This window comes from Mesoplodon mirus, assembly GCF_964341445.2.
Source record: "Mesoplodon mirus genome assembly, chromosome: 1".
In the NCBI taxonomy this organism is placed as follows: Eukaryota; Metazoa; Chordata; class Mammalia; order Artiodactyla; family Ziphiidae; genus Mesoplodon; species Mesoplodon mirus.
The window spans coordinates 10627131-10644089 of NC_138976.1; the positions used below are offsets into that span (position 1 = coordinate 10627131).

General features: G+C 40.3%; 1 protein-coding gene across 3 annotated transcripts in view; it reads left to right on the forward strand.

Moving 5' to 3' along the window:
- Positions 1 to 16959, forward strand: part of NR6A1 (nuclear receptor subfamily 6 group A member 1) — a 208241-nt gene continuing 191282 nt past the window's right edge. For all 3 annotated transcript variants that reach the window (XM_082617754.1, XM_082617755.1, XM_082617756.1), the window contains exon 1: positions 1 to 231. In XM_082617754.1, the coding sequence (XP_082473880.1) occupies positions 132 to 231 (100 nt within the window). In that variant the 5' untranslated portion in view covers positions 1 to 131. The remainder of the gene's footprint in view (positions 232 to 16959) is intronic.

Genomic DNA, 16959 nt, shown 5'->3' on the forward strand with positions numbered 1-16959 from the left:
GCCCAGAGAGCGCCGCGGCCGGCAGCCCGCCGGCCCCTGACAGCCCCCTCCCCCCCGGCGGACGACGACGACGACGAGGGCGCCGGTCATGGCGGAGCAGCGAACCGAGCGCGGGCCCTGAGCACCACCGCATGGAGCGGGACGAACGGCCGCCTAGCGGAGGGGGAGGCGGCGGGGGCTCGGCGGGGTTCCTGGAGCCGCCCGCCGCGCTCCCTCCGCCGCCGCGCAACGGTGGGTGAGGGGCGTGCAGAGTCTCGCCGGGCGAGAACCAGCCTCCTGTCCCCTACCCCGGGAATTCCCCTCCTCTCAGCCGACTCTCACTCTGGGAAGCCGCGGCGGCCCGGGATCCCCTCAGCGCGGACCTTCACCCCGGTTCCCCCCGGCGCGGACCCTCCCTCTCCTCCCCCTCCTTCCCGGTTCCCCTCCGCGCGGATCCTCCCCCTGCCTGGTTCCCTCCACCCCGACCTTCGTTTTCCCCTCCCCTCTGTCCCCTCAGCACAGGCCTCCCCTCCCCCCGTCCCTCTGCGCGAATCCTCCCCCCCTCTCTCAGGTCCCCTCTGCGCCGGCCCCTCTCGCGCTCCCCGGTCCCCTCACCTCGAGTCCCGTCATTGGGGAAGCCCCCCTCCCCCTCGGGTTCCCTCTGCTCCGAGCCTCCCCTTCCCTCCCCCGGGGGACCCGTCTGTGGGGGTCTCTTCCCCAAAGGGTCCCTTCGGCGACGAGCCCCTTCCCCTCCCCCCCCCACAACTCTCCCCCACGCGGGTCCCTCCTCTCCTCCCTCCGCGGACTCTCCCTCTGCCCCCTGCCGCCGCCACACCCTCGACCCCTTGGTTTTCTCTGCCCCTCACCTTTATGGAGCCTCTTTCCCTCTCATGCGGTGCCGCGCTTCCGTTGCTGCCCCAGCCTCCACCTCGGCGCCGACCCCCAGTTCCGTAGCTACCGGCTCAGCGGTTCCCTTTCGGACCCCGCACCCCGCCTTTCTGCCCTCCTTCCCCGCGCTCTCCTGCCCGCCTGCCCCCCCGCCCTGCTCAGTCCCTTCTCCCCGCTGGCTCAGAGCTCCGGCCCGATCGGGTGCCCGGGACACCTGCCTCTTCCCTTCTTACACCCGCCTGTCCCGGCCCGCGCCTGCCCAACCTCAGTTCTCCTCTTCCCTTTCGCGATCCCGGAGCCCAGGCCCGGAGGATTCCTCACCTGGCCCGGCCCTTCCCACCGCTCTCTCCCTGCCCCCACGTCCGGGCCAAGTCCTCAGGTTCCTCGGGGCTGTGCCTGGGCCCGACTCACCCTCCTCCCCCCGGCTCTCTGCTACCCCCGCAGGGTGTTTTATTTGTATCTGTTTGATATTTTCCCCCTCAGTGTTTGCCGCGGAATGTTTTTATTGGTAACGTGTAAGGAGCTTTTGTGAGGTCGTAAAAGGTGAACTTTTGAACTTGGAAAGCGCCCTGGAGCAATTAGCGCAGGCGATAGCCCCGGGAGGCCTGCATTACAAAGGGTGCTCGTACCGGCCCGCAAACGCTTCGGCGGCAAACCCGATTTATTTATTTATTTGCCCTGCCTTCCACCTTTCACATCTCCTCATTTCCGAATAAAGGGCAGGCTCTCGGAGATCCGTGTCTCCTCCCCTCTCTGCGCCATAAACGCGCAATTCTCTGAAAGATCTAGGACCGAACAGTGTCTAACAAGTAACAGATTTCACATTGAATGCAAACACCCGGGACAGTTAGGAGGCACTAAAAATTAATTGCTTTAGCAAAAGTTTCTCAATCAGGACAGTGACCTGGCAGGTGTGAAGAAAATAACCTGAAAATAGGTCACTTGGGCGCTCAGTTGTTGAATGAATGAGGAGCTACACAAGGGGGGAAATCTTGGGGTGGATCTGCGCCTTTATAAATTTATTAACTCGTCAAACATTTATTGCCAGTTGAGTAGATCTGGTATTTTTTTTTTTACCAGTTAAGGGAAAAGTCTGTTTCGAAGAGAGCCTGGTTAACTTCACTAAATGTTGCTGACCAAATAGTGATATGTTTTCAAAGCTCTTGTCCTTTTCTGAGATGTCTGTGATGTGTGGTATCTAGGTGGCTGGCAGTCCCTTGGGATGTCTTTGGAGACTAATTTCTGAATGTGAACATGTTTGAGATCAATAAAATCCCGTGTCACAAAGGAGGAGGCTGGAATCCAGTTAGGGTAGAAGGAGACAGTATCATAGGAACAAAGGATTTCTTTAGTGCTTTGGACTTGTGAGCTTTTTAAGAGGTGATTTGGTTTGGTGTTAATGTGTTAAAGTTGTAAATCGTGATGTAAAATTTATCATGCTGATTTTTTACCCAAGTCCCAGATCTATGTTATGGCCCATATTAGTGTGTGTATTTTCATAATGCCTTTCTTCTGTGTGTCTATACTTCCTGTATCCACCTGTGCGACACGTAGCTGATGGATTGTACTACAGACAGTACTTTCAGTTCTACTTGAGAATATCGTTGTAAGGGAAGCCTAGGAACTGCATTTGCTATTAATTATTCATTAGTACATTTTAAAGAACTCAGTGGTAATTTTAACTCTTAATCAGATTTCCCTTTCACAGCCTCATTTCCTCAATCGTCTGGACCATGTAAAAGAATGTTATCAAGCAATACATTTAGGCTAAGGTGGCATCAGTCCAGTTTAGTGCTACAAATATTTCCTTTTTGTTGAAAACAGAATGGAATTTTGGCAGTTTGATGGGCTTTAAAGAAAATATGTGAAACATTAGACTGTTGTGGGAAGTTTTATTTTCTAGTGTAAAAATGAGCATTGTCTACTGTTTTACAATTTATGTTCATTACCTCTTATAACTTAACATGCTCACAAAAGAATTACCAAAAAAGAAAAAAAAAGTTTATCTTTGGAATGGTGGGACTTTTTTTTTTTTCTCGTTCACTTACTAATTAATATTTTTCTCCCAAAGTAAATGAAACTGCTTAGGCTCCAAGCAGAGAAAATGAATTCTCCTGGCTTTTTATCCTAGCGACTGATTTCTATTTTATATGAACTATTTGCAGTAGATAGCTATCTAGATAGGAGGTCTTTTGGTTTGTGTCATGAAGAAATAAACTGGAGGTGGAATTTTAGAAATGTTTTCCTGCCAGAAATGCCACTGATGCTGAATTTACAGTCCTTTAAGTGGTTTTAATGGTTTTTATTATTCTATTGCAATAGAGTTGGTAGCCTTTTGATGCACCATCACCCTTCCAGGAATTCCCTGTGCTGACTGCGCTAGATGTTTTCAGTTGTTGCTTTTAGGTTTTGATGACAAACATGAACTCACTTAGTCATAATTTTAAAGGAAGATGAATGATTTGAGGAAGTATATGCTGAATATTGCACTTGTTCATTTTATTTTAAGAGAATAAGGGAGTAGACTTTTAAATATTTCAAGCAAAGGAAGATAATAAGCCACTCTAAGTAATTAAAGGCATGTTTTATATAATTACACTTTAGAGGAATTGGAGAGTTCACTAAATAACATCATGCCCTTTTTTTGCTAGGACCATAGCATCCGAATGTTTATCCCTGAAAATACATTAGCAGATGTTTTCCATGACAGTCTAACTTTTCAGTTCTGTGACTTTAAAGATCAAGTTAGTTCTGAGTCACCTCAGAATTTTCTACTTCCATTAAAAAAAAAACATACTATAGTACTGTTGTTCTTTAGTAAAACAGCAAACAGGTGTTTTTTTAGTAGGTTCTGTGACCTCCAAAGAACAGTGAAAGGCAACAATGAACAGATTCATTGGTGATTTTGAGTAGCTGAGGTGTGAGATGACCACATTTCCAATCTCATATTTACCATCCACTATCTTCTTTCTGAGCATTTCTGTTTCATGTAATCAGAATATGAACATGACATGTTCCTGATCCATAAATCATTCTGAATTCTATAGCAAAAGTGTGTGTGTGTGTGTGTGTGTGTGTGTGTGTGTGTGCTGCATGAATTAGCATGTGAAAGGGAGTTAGCGAGGGGGAGGAGGGAGATGAGTTAATGAAAAAACTGCTGGTAAATTTCCTAAAATATGCCCAAATCATGTATTCTGTATTTTATTCATAACTAATTGGTTTCTCAAATTTTTCCACTTTTTCCTGGGGTTGTGGAGCAAAGGTTTAAATATCTAGGTTTAGGTTAGTGGAGACTGGAGGGTAGAAATGCCAACTGCAAGTATGATATTGGTAAAGGAAGTTTCTATACCACTTCTAGTGCCTGTTGTGCAAGATGGCTTTAAATTGCTAATGATGCTTTGCGTGTTCTGGGCCCCGGGGCTGTACTTGTGAGTTCCATCCTGTATTAAGACACCATCACTTTGTTTCTATAACTAGGTGGGTATTTATTGGTTTGTGTTGAATAAATTGGCCCATTAATGAATTGTATTCAGATGGTAGCTTTTGGCTTCAGAATTTCAAAAGCCAGGATCGCTCCTTCCACATTAGGAGACTTTATTTTCAGCAAGCTCATGTAGGACTTTGGGGCCTTGTCATAACTTTTGGTTCTTGTATACTTTTGTGTTGTAGCCAAGTTAAATAACATTTTCCATTTAAGTATTTTTTCCATTTATATAATTAGGTTGAAAGTTAAATTTGGGAAGATGCCACTTACGAGTAAATTTTACGTTGTTGGTCAAATCTACTCTATTAAACTAGGACAATAAAAATGCCTTATTTTGTGTGAACCAGTCGTCTTATATGTGAAAAAGGTTCACAGAAAAATCAGAAGTTCTGAATCAACAGATAAATCTTGCATTTCAGCAAAGAATAAAAGAGTCTTTGAAACAATTTTAAATAGAAGGTAGCTATTGAATATGTCCACACAGGTAGTGATCTAATATACCCAACTCTTTGTAATACTTTGAAAGTATTTCTGAGACCAACAAGTTGTGAAAGAAAATGTTTTCTTTCAAACTTTTGTATTCTTAAGGTCAACTTTTTCCTGGTTCAGGTAATTTCTTAAGGCTTTACGGATGCCTTTGATCGATAACTAGGGTTCAGAAATACCACCATTATTTAAAGTCAGCAAGAAGTACTGAGCAGGTAATTCTTTTTCGGTTGTTGCGTCCCTGTTAGAGCCGAAGATTCAGATTCGTCTGAACTTATTCTTATATTAAAAAAAAAACAAACAAAAAAACAAACTCTGGATTAACTTTGATATACTGTATTACAAGAATCAGGCCCAGACTTCTATTTATTGCTTGTTTTCCACCATGGCTTGTCTTTATGAAAAAGATAAGACTGTTAGACCTTAGATAAGGGAAAATTAGAAGAAAACCATTGTGAGGTGGCTAACCTGCCTTTTCAGTGTGGTTTAGAAATAACTATAAATAGAAAACTTTACTTGAAAGATTAAAACATTTCCTACTTTATTTCATTCTTCCCTTACTACCTGCTGTTAAACAGTAGCCTGCAGAGAACAGCTTTTCAAGAAACAGATTTTTTTTTTTGTTTACGATTATTTAAATAAGGCCTTACTATGTAACCTGGTAATTCTAATTAACAGTGATTTAGTTGGGGAGCGAACCAGGATTTCCTCATCTGGCTGCCGGGGACCTGAATTGCTTTTTTCCCCACCCCCAGCAGCACCAAATCTTTTGATCCCTAAGCTACAGTAGTTGTCATTTGAGAAAGCAAACTGAGAGAAAATAAGTTGTGAAAATAGTCTACTTTGAGGCTTCATTTGCATCTTGGAAGTTGTTCTTAGAAAAAAATTATAGGGGTAATTGAACCTTTAAAATTTATTTTGAAGGGCGCATAGTCTCATGTCTAAATAGAAAATTCCTGAATTTCCTTAAAAATACATTTTTTGCTTTAAAAATTTGGGGAGTGTTTTAGTATTGACAATCACTATTTCAAAAGAGAAATTATCCTTATTATAAGTCCACAGGAGGCACTCAAGTGTTTTGAATTTCTTTAGGAATGTGTGTTTGGGGAAAACAAAAGTTAGCCTTTATGCAGTGGAAAAATTGTCATTCAAAGTAGTTGTGGTTTCTCCATCAGCATTATATTAATAAGTTCAAATAAAGAATCACAAATTCTTACTGTCATATATTTAATAAACTGTACAGTTATATTAAGAGTTAATTTCTAAAAGTATCTTCAAATGATGAAGTCTTCGGATCTTAATTGCAAACCGTACACCTTTCAGTTTGTTTACATGGGAGAAGCTATTCAAGCATAAACCACAGATGGCAGTAGCGGCATATTTTTCTATTTTCTGGATGGACTCTGGCCTTTAGGTTGGTGTCAATTCTACGGGCACTGTTGATACGTCAGCTGCCAAGTATAATGTTTCCTAAACCAATTCCCTAGGCAGCAACATGTAATGTATTCTGGAAACAAATCCGGGCAATTGATTTGAAGATACACTCTGTGGGTGGTTTGAACCAGAGTAGTGATTTTGCTCTCATTTCAGAGTGAGAAATCATAAAGAGAAATTGGTAATAATGATGGAATTGTTTGAGTAATAAGCTATAGCACATTGGAATGGCAGTGGTGATATTAGCAAAGGATATATCAAACATAGATACTTGCTTGAACAACTGTTTGCATTGGAAACAATTTGTAGTTTTTTAGAAAATATACTGAAGAATTATAAGTTTGAGAGAGAGAAATGCACAACTAAATTGTTCATGTGGAAGAGGTAGATAGCCTTCTCAACTCTTTATAATTCATAGTATCAGGGAATTTTGTGTCTGTCTATAAAAGCATTTCAGAGGTCTGTGAATGCTTGCTCTTCAATCCCATCATTGTAGTGTCAAAATTTCTGTGTTCTTAATTTTTCCCTTTAAAACCATTGTTTGAAAAAGGACATAATTAATTAAACTTTTTTTTGTTTGTTTGATCCTCCCGGACCGGGGCACGAACCCGTGTCCCCTGCATCAGCAGGCGGACTCTCAACCACTGTGCCACCAGGGAAGCCCCTTTCTTTCTTTTTAAAAACTCTGTAAAGGGGCTATGGAGGAAAAAAAATGAAAATGAGTTCATATCATTTTAAGTTTTCTTTACTAGAGACTAAAAGAAGTTCACGTCACTGAGTTCTCTGATAAGGCTTTTGTTACCTGCTACATGAAATCTGTTGCTTAAGTGTTAATTATTTGTGTTAGAAATTTTCCAATAGAACCTGTTTCCTCACCAAGGGTGGATTTATAATTGTGGAAATAAATCTGACAACACAGAAATACTTTATTACTTGATAAGAATCATTGCTATAAAAATTAAATATAGGGCTTCCCTGGTGGTGCAGTGGTTGAGAGTCCGCCTGCCGATGCAGGGGACACGGGTTCGTGCCCCGGTCCGGGAAGATCCCACATGGCGCGGAGTGGCTGGACCCGTGAGCCATGGCCGCTGAGCCTGCGCGTCCGGAACCTGTGCTCCGCAATGGGAGAGACCACAACAGTGAGAGGCCCGCGTACAGCAAAAATAAATAAATAAATAAATAAATATTTATGAGGTAAAAATCCTATCTTGCTTTTTAAAACTTCCATCAAGAATAGTTGTGATAAACCATAATGGAAAATAATATTTAAAAAAAGAATGTATATATGGATGTATAACTGAATCACTTAGCTGTACCGCAGAAATTAACACAACATTGTAAATCAACTATACTTCAATTAAAAAATAAGTAAAAGAAAAGAACCCAAAATTATGAACATAAAATAAAAGAATAGTTTGCTTGTTTGCTTTCAGTAGACATGTTTGGCTTTCACAGAGCCTTCTAAAGTTGTGATTTTGGCAAAGTCAATTTGTAGATTGGTTTTCCTTTAACCTGGTTTGCACTGAGAGAGGTGGTAATAAAATCTGTATAGGAGAAGTATCTCCTCTTCTGGTGTTAAGAATACCCTTTCCTAGTGTGAGTAACATTTTAGTGTAAGTCAATTACTGTGTTGTTAAAGGGTTAGGGATTTACTCCTTAGGGTAGTTGCTAGGTAGAATTCATCCTGTAGTGAGCTTGCTGGCAGAAGAAATGTCACAGAACAATGTGAGTAACAGTAAGGAGTAACTGGATCAGAACTTAAGATGAAGATTGGTGGATGATGAACGATCATGTGATATTTGGGCTACCTTCCTGAGAGCTCTTTAGTTATCTTGATGTTCTTGGAGTTTCACATAATGTACCTTTTAAAGCATTTTTGTGTTCTCTGGGTGGGGTGGGGGAGCAGCTTAGTAATGAGAAGATACATGCCTTTTTCATTTTAATGCTTGGATATTATTTCAAGTTTCAGATGAGTTAAATCGTGCTAATTACTAAGCTTGATAACTGAGGCAGATTTGTTTTTTTTTCTTCCATATTTTTGCTGTACTCTCGAAATCTAACCTGTTAGGAGGCTTCTCTCTAGCCTTACAGTCCTTCCTCAAAAATGCCTTTTTAGCAGGATAATAAACCACCTGGGGGAAACCCCCCACTGATATCTATTCAGAGGGCTTTGTTTTTTTGGAAGTCGCAGTAGTAGTCTCAGCAAAGGAGGAAGGATTTTGGTTAGATTGTGTGAGAGGGAAAGAGCAGGGACTCTGGAGTGTGGCAGAACAAAGATCACACCTGTGTGACTTTGTCACTTGACTTTTCTGAACTTTAGTGTTCTCATTGAATAATAACAGCAGCTAACATTTATATAGTTGTTATTATATAATATTCTTAGCACCTTACATATATCAACTCACTTTATTCTCATAACCCTATGAGGTAGGTGTTCTATTATCATCTCCATTTTACAGATGTGAAAACTGAAGCCCACAGAGGTTAAGCCCTAGATTTTACAGTTAGTAACACCATTAATCATTTGTTTCTTAGGTTTAACCTCTCCTTCCACTCCTTCTCCCCACATACTGTAATGTTTCTGAAATTGAGGGTAGGGTTATTAGGACTCGTGACAAAGTCTGTAGAGTGCCAAGCATAGTGTCTGCCTCAAAGCAGACACTTGTGAATCCAGGCCATTTATAGTTGTTGAAGAGGCCCAGAACTCAACTCCCGATAGATTAGAGAGTCACAGAGATCCACCCTTAGAGTTGCAAGTGATTTTTTTCTTTCTCTCATGTTAGCTTTAATAAACCAACCAGAAAACAACTGAGCAGAAAATAATTTTGCAGAATCAGAGATAATCGTTGAGTGCTAAGGAAAGAAGGGGTTTTGAGCCATTCAAGGCAGGGATACCAAATCTTGTATCTGTAGCGTCAACACTAAAAACACAAGGAATTGGTGTTTCATGAATGTTGAATGAATGGACGAATGAAAGCGGTCAGGTCAGGAATCTTTAGTCTTTTGCTTTAATCAGAGCCCTTTGAGTCTGAGTTCTTTGCTGGTAGTCAGAGAAAGTCTGCAAAATATAAGGGAAGGGAATGTGCTTTTCAGTCACTTCAGAAAATTGGGGCCAGTATGTAAGTCAAGCCATGTGTTGAAGCTAAATCCAAGGTTTGACAGGCCCTCCTGGAACCAGAATATAGCTACATTTCTGTTTGGAAATGTAGCTCTCATTATACCTAAAGTGACCAGATACACCAGATTAAGATGCGACGGCCAATAAACCCCTGGCTGTTTGCTTGACTATGTTGGGGAATGTGGTTTAGGAAAAAGATGGGCTTTGTTCCCTATACCTTTTTTATTTCTGCCACACAAAAGCTGGCTATATGAAAAAGAGGAGGACCAGTCTAAGGTTGGTGTGACCCTTTGAAAATGGAAATATAAGAACCAGTTGTCTAAAGCTTGTAAAATATAGATAGTGATTTCCTAGCAAGGAGATGGTGAGACTGATGTGGCAGTGGGGGTTAATAGATTATGGTAGCAATGTAGTTTGAGCAGGAAAGGACTTGCGAGAGGAGGCCAACCACATTATTTGAGGAGGTATGAGGCTCAGGAAATAGTTGATGCGCCTAGGTTTTGCCTGGGTTCTCATTCTAGCTCTCTTATAAAGGCATGTCTCTATGGGCCCACGTATAAAATGAAGGAGCTAAATTAAGTAATCCCTGAAGGAATTTTCCAGCTTTATGATGAAATGAATTGGGTAAAACAGGAAGTTGCAACTTAGGAAAGCCCTGCCTAAAGCAAATAACTATGGTACTCACAGCCCAGATTCATTGGGATGATTTTGATTTCAGATACTGTTCAATAATCCCTCAAAGAATATTTACATTCCTTAATGCTTACCATACCTTGTTTCCCTGTTTAAATTTTAGAATACCTGGCTGCTTTAAAGTCTGTAGGATCACATAATTTACATGTAAATTCTGTTCTCTGGGTCTGCCGCATAGAAATGTTTGCAGTTTGCAGTTAAAATGTTGCAGTTATGACATTATGATAATTTGTAATGTAAACTCGAAATTCAATGTAGAGTTTTCATTTGTGTTTTTTTCTTTTTAACATGATCACTTTTCTTCTCATTTATAACCCCGCCCCCTCAGTGCCACACTTTTCTTTTGTAAGTACATTTTCATTCATTGAGTTAAACCCATAGTTCATTTCAGAGTTTTCTCTCATTCCTTGTAAAGGAATTTTTATCTGCAAAACTCATTCATCATTGAGAAGAGTCCTATCCTCTTAAGATCAAATGCTCTGAGTTTGAGAACTTGGATTCATTAAGGAAAATTGCAAAACCTCCTTAAATGCTGTTGGTCTGGAAAAAGGGAACCCAGCAGGAAAGGGGCGGCAATGTATGGGGGAGGGGTGGAGGGGGGTTAGCAAGGGAGCTGCAGTTGAAATATTCATCAATCATTTTACTGGCACCAGGAAACCAATCAGCCTTTTAGGGGAGAGAACTTAATCAATCACCTAATGTGGGAAATTACAATTGCTTTCCCACAAAAAAATATTCCCTTACTTGCTGACAGATTAAATCTGAAAGATAGTTGGGCTGGCTGGAATTCAGAGCTAACTGCTGACGAGCAGTTACTGAAAGTACTACTGTGATGAAAAAATGCATTTAACATTTGAAGATAAAATGCACTATCTGCCGTGAGCCTTTTAAAAATATTTCAAAGTAAGTTTGCTTTTCATATAGTGTGCCCATTAATAAAAAAACAATTACCGAGCATCTATGGGTAATATGAAGTGTGTGAAATACTGTAAATTTATTCTCCAAAGCTAGTTTCAGGAGCATAGATAGGGCTCCTGGCTGAAGGGTACCCAGTGTTTCCAATGCCGTGTTTGGAAAGCAAGTTTAGAGCGTTGTTTAAGGGACGCTTCCTGGGCAACACAGTTGGAAGTGCTTGCATACAAGCAGGAGGGATTTAGCTGTATCTTGTATTTAGATTTTAAATGGTGTGATCTCTGAGTTCTGTGCTTGAATTGCCTGTGGCCCTTAGGTTCCTTAGGTGTGAGCTGTTTAGGAATCTAATGATTTTAAAATTAGAAATGTGTAATCACTGTAGAAAATATGGAAACTGAAGGGAAGATTACCTATAATCTTGTCTCCAAGCAACTTTTATTAGCATTTGCTTATGTTTTCTTCTAGACTTTCTTCAAATCCTAGTTTTTTTGTGTATTGTTGTGATTATACAGTATATACCGTTATGTTTTATGCTTTTTGTTTAATTTTAAGCCTTTTTCTCATGTTATAAACTTTACTGATTCAACATTAACTTATTTAAAACTTTTATTAGCTATATGACAGCCCATTGTTTTTCACTGTTGGACATTAAGATAGTTTTTAGTTTCTCACTGGTATAACAATACTGCTCAGACTATCTTGTGCTTTCTTTTATTTTGGCTTATTTTTGGGGGGATAAATTTTTAGAAGTATGTATCTACCTCAGTGTACCATCGCCAACAACCAATTTAATTTACACTAAGATGCCTTGTATACTAACATCTAGGACTTATTACTATTTTTTTTAATAAATGCCTCATGCTTGAGATAGAATTGAGACACTGCTAGGCTATTTCCTCTGTTCTCATGTTATGGAGGGATACGTGAAGTCATTCCCAATGCCTTTTGTCCCCTGAATCTTTTAGATTTCTGGCACCAGGCCCCCCATGCACATTGCCTTCTACCCCCCACCCCAGTATCTCCAGCCTGGTCAGAGCAGTGCTTAAGGACCCTTCTGAGGCTGTCTTCTTTCTCTTATAGATCATGGGTGAATGGGTCACAAAGACATTCTGGAGCCTTCTATGGTTGCCTCTAAAAATTTCAGGAGGATGGATTGTGTGTGGGGGGGGTGTCTTTCTGTCTTCAAATACAACTATATCAACTTCCTCAAAGTCTTGAATATGTCCTGAAACTTAAAACTGAATTTGATTGGAAATTAAGTACATGGAGAGAGAAGTTAAACTTACATTCCTTTAGATATCTGCATAATCTGCATGGCTTCCTCAGTGGCTGAAACACTGACCCTGCACAGGGTTTGATAGTGAAAAACCTAAATACATTTTATGCTAATTTGAAGGGCATTCATAATTTTTAACAGGGCTGGTTTCAGAATGGAAACAAATATTTTCAGAATCTGGCTATCTACAAATTTTGAATTAAATCATAAATCATACTTGTTGAAATTCAGATTTAAGAGTCTTCTGGTAATTTTAAAAGTTGAGGTTGATTGAGAGTAAACACAGATGTTTGAAGATCATTTGCTCTGCTTCTTTGTGTTCACCACTGGTGGTAAGAGAGTTTGCAATTTGCCAAGACACAGTTTTTATAAGGCTCTTTAATAAGAAAGTGAATAAGCCAGCTGCTCTTTCCCTCGTCTATACCAATTGCAGACCTCCTCAAATCCTGGTTAGTAATTAAAAGCCTTGAGATGACCTTGAATCTAACTGAAGGACAAACGCTGTCTTGAGTTAAATTTATAGTTCTTGTTGTTTTCACAAGAGGTTAGGAAGAATCATATTCTATTTGCTAAAACATTAAGGGTAGCCTTGGGTGTATGATGATGATCAGAAATAATAAGAGGCACTTTTAAAGTGCAGAAGAGAAGCCTGGAATGGACAAAAAAAAATTAGCTTTGTCATTTCTTCGTTGAGCATTTGAAATATGTATTTGAAGAGGTTTAAGGTAGGGTGATGCTTTTCAAAGTGTCAGTTTGCTTAAAAGATCTTTCTTTTCCCCATCTTAACATAAAGAGATCTTTGAACCCAGTGTTCAAAATCAGAATAAATGTTTAATGCTTTTTAAAAGTAACAGTTTAATTCATTCTTAAAATATTTTACAGGAGTGGGAACTTTGTTAGTAAAAGTTCCTGATTATGCTGAGGCAAAAATGCTTTATATTTGGGCTGTATCGCAAGATCTATGAGTAGAGAATTTTTCTGCTTACCAAAAAGAGCAAAATATATTTTCAGTTGTTTAGAGAGCCTTGAACTACTATCTTATTGGTAGGAGGAAAGTTGAACATGTTGCTACAAGAAAAGTCAAGTTTTACGTGTCAGTAGGTGAGATAAGACATTTCTCCTAGCATCATAAATGTGATAAATCCCTGAAGACCCCAGTAGTAAGGCAAACAGTTTGAGCAAGCACTAATGTCTTATATAGATTGTGTAGACTTTAGGATTATTTTAGTTTTTACATTTACTTAATGAGGCTAGCCTACACTTTGACCAAAATAATTGATCATAAAATTGTATACCTGTGTGTGTGTGCGTGTGTGTATGTGTGTATTTGTGTATATGTACACACACATCAGGGATTGTCAGTGTGGGATCCCTAAAGATGGTAGTACGGGTTCTCAAGCAATTTCAGTTGTGCAAAATTTGATCTAAAATCATATGAGTAATAAGGTTGTCCAGCCTAAATAAAGTAATAATGTCTCTACAGTCTTGACTTCTGCCTTGAAAGTACTCTAGTTTAGTCTGGCAGCAGCAGTACCACCCAACCTCTGAACAGCAGATACAAATTTTAGCAGAAGAGGGTAGAATGAGTAGTTATTGTAGTATGGTAGACAAACTGCATTGGCATGGGTGGCAATTTAAACTTATTTCAGAGAACTATTATGATGATGTAGTGATTAACTAGGTGTGTTAGGGCATGAGCTCTAGTTGGACCTGGGTTTAAAGCCTGTCTCCTACTTTTTTGATTTTTTTGGAGGGTAGTGGTGCTGAAAGGATGTAGAATCACCACACAAGTTACTGGAGAATGAATTGATGTAGTGTGTGAAGAACCTGGAGTGTAGCTGTGTTACTGTATGAAGGTTATTTAACATTTCTCAATTTCCTTATCTGTAAGTAACGTTAATATACTTACTTCATGGGTAAGCAAGCTAGTTCACCGAAATCCAAGTCATTGAAACTAGTTTGCCAAATATCCACTTTACCCAATATTCAATTCAACAAAAATCAATTTGCTGAATCTAATTTGTAGAACTTATAGTGTTTGTTGTCAGTTTCCTTCTTCTAAATTGCTACCCTGTCATTTTTTGCCCTTTTCTTCTCTCCCTTTTCCTGTACCCCACCTCTTCCCCCATTACCTGCAGCCCAGAGCAGACTGTATCTTTCCACCAGCAGAGGTCCCCTCTCTGCCCTGGCTCTTTCCAGCTGCAGGAGCAGCAGAGAGCTGGGATAGAGACAAATTGAACATTCTTGAAAATGCTGCTGTGCTAACTGTCGATCTTAATTTGGCAGAAATCTTTTTTTAAAAAATAAATTTATTTATTTAATTTATTTTTGGCTGCACTAGGTCTTCGTTGCTGCGCGCGGGCTTTCTCTAGTTGTGGTGAGTGGGGGCTGCTCTTCCTTGCGGTGCACGTGCTTCTCATTGCAGTGGCTTCTCCTGTTGCAGAGCATGGGCTCTAGGCGTGCGGGCCTCAGTAGTCGTGGCATGAGGGCTCAGTAGTTGTGGCTCGCGGGCTCTAGAGCGCAGGCTCAGTAGTTCTGGTGCACGGACTTAGCTGCTCCGTGGCATGTGGGACCTTCCCGGACCAGGGCTTGAACCCGTGTCCCCTGCATTGGCAGGCAGATTCTTAACCACTGCGCTACCAAGGAATTCCCCATGAATTGATTTTCCTGTCTACTGTGTTGTACTTTGTCTGTGCTAGATTATATCTTTGAACATTTACTGTGGATTCTTGATAAATCATCTTGTGAAACCTATTCCTAATAGGTTTCTAATCCCAGAGGCCAGACTGGTGTAGTGTATGGAAGGCCAAACTTGGTATAATTGATACTTTAATAAAATTTTTCTAACACTTGGCATAAGCTAAAATATATGATTCACTGTTCTTTGACACTTTGAACCCAGGGTTTCAACCCAGAGCTTATCCCAGGGTAAGATTTGTCAGCATGCCCTGGTATGAAGTAATGGAGACTTTAGAACAAGGGTTTGAAATTTTATTATCTAGCTCATATGCTCTATCTAGAATTTTACCACTTTAAATTCTAAATCATAAACAAAAACTTAATGTCTCTCTTGATTAGAGCATGAAGTATTTGTGTTCTTCCTGTTGAAAGGAAAAAATTTTGTCCCAAACCAATTTCTTAGCTGAATTGTGATTTAGCAACTCTATTCATGTGCAAAATTAGTATAATTAGTACTTAGTTTGTGATCATTATCTTTCTCTGAAAATCTTGTAGTTAAGCGTTTGTCTTTTTTCTTAAATTGAAATTTATTGTGTGCTTACTGTGTACTAATTATGTTCAGCAGTCTTATAAGGAGAGTTACATTATTACTGTCATTTTGCAGATGAGAAAACTGGGAGCAGTTATGTGACTTGGCCTGGTAAATGGGAGAGATGGGATTCAAATATAGGCTGTTTGACTCTAGGCCTCACACTCTTGGAATCTCAGCACCATATTCTGATAGAGGAGGATCCTAAGGGCCATTTGTACCTTAAGGAGTCTAGTATTTAGAAGACATTGCTTTAATGGCAGATGCAAAAATTAAAACCAAACTTCAGAGTTAATGCCGCCTCCATTTTTAGGCACGGGGACAGTTGTGCCCCTTGAAAATTGCTTGTTTAAATTCTTAACTTTTTTTTTTAATTGGCCATTTAAAAATTTATTTTATTTTATTTTATTTTTATTTACTTATTTATTTTTGGTTGCATTGGGTCTTCATTGCTGCATGTGGACTTTCTCTAGTTGTGTCGAGCGGGGTCTACTCTTTGTTGCCGGTGCGCGTGCTTCTCATTGCAGTGGCTTCTCTTGTTGCGGAGCGCAGGTTCTAGGCGCGCCGACTCAGTAGTTGTAGCTCGTGGGCGCTAGAGCGCAGGCTCAGTAGTTGTGGCGCACGGGCTTAGTTGCTTCACGACATGTGGGATCTTCCTGGACCAGGGCTCGAACCCGTGTCCCCTGCACTGGCAGATGGATTCTTAACCCCTGCGCCACCAGGGAAGTCCCTGACCATTTTTTTAAAAAGATACCTTTTTGTGTTTCCAAAGAAAAGAATGAAGTCCAAAACCAATTAGTGGTGTTAGAGAAGGCTGCTGTTGTGGGATTTAGGACATGTCCTTGCAAACAAGGAGGCAATGATGGCCCTGGGCATTTAACACAGAAGTAGATCTCTGTGTGGAATGGGAAGGAATTGTAATACTTAATGGCTTTTAGGAAATAAAGCAAAATAACATTAGGCTACTTAATACTATGTGGAACAAGTTAAAAAATGAATATTGTGAACTGAAAACACGAAGACTGTAACATGGTAGTGACTGTAAGCAACCAGTATGTCTACACAACTTCAATTTCCAGGTCAGCTTGTATTTCAGTCTGCCTTGTTGACCTTATGAGTACACTCTTCTCACCTTGACATCATTAGCTAATATTCTAAAAATATGGTCACTTTGACTTATTCAGGAATGTGAAGCATATGCAGAAACAGGATTGCTAAAGTCAGATCAGAAGTGCTGTATACCAAGTGATGGTTCCCCACTCAGGAAGCCTGACATTTTTGGTATTTCACTTAGTTTTGAGATACATATTCGGAAGTAAGAATGCTACATTATGTTTGTGCTAATGCTAATGCATGATAATGTTAGAAGATGAACTTTACCCCTAAGCTGACAGACCTTATAACAGGTATCAAAAATTAAA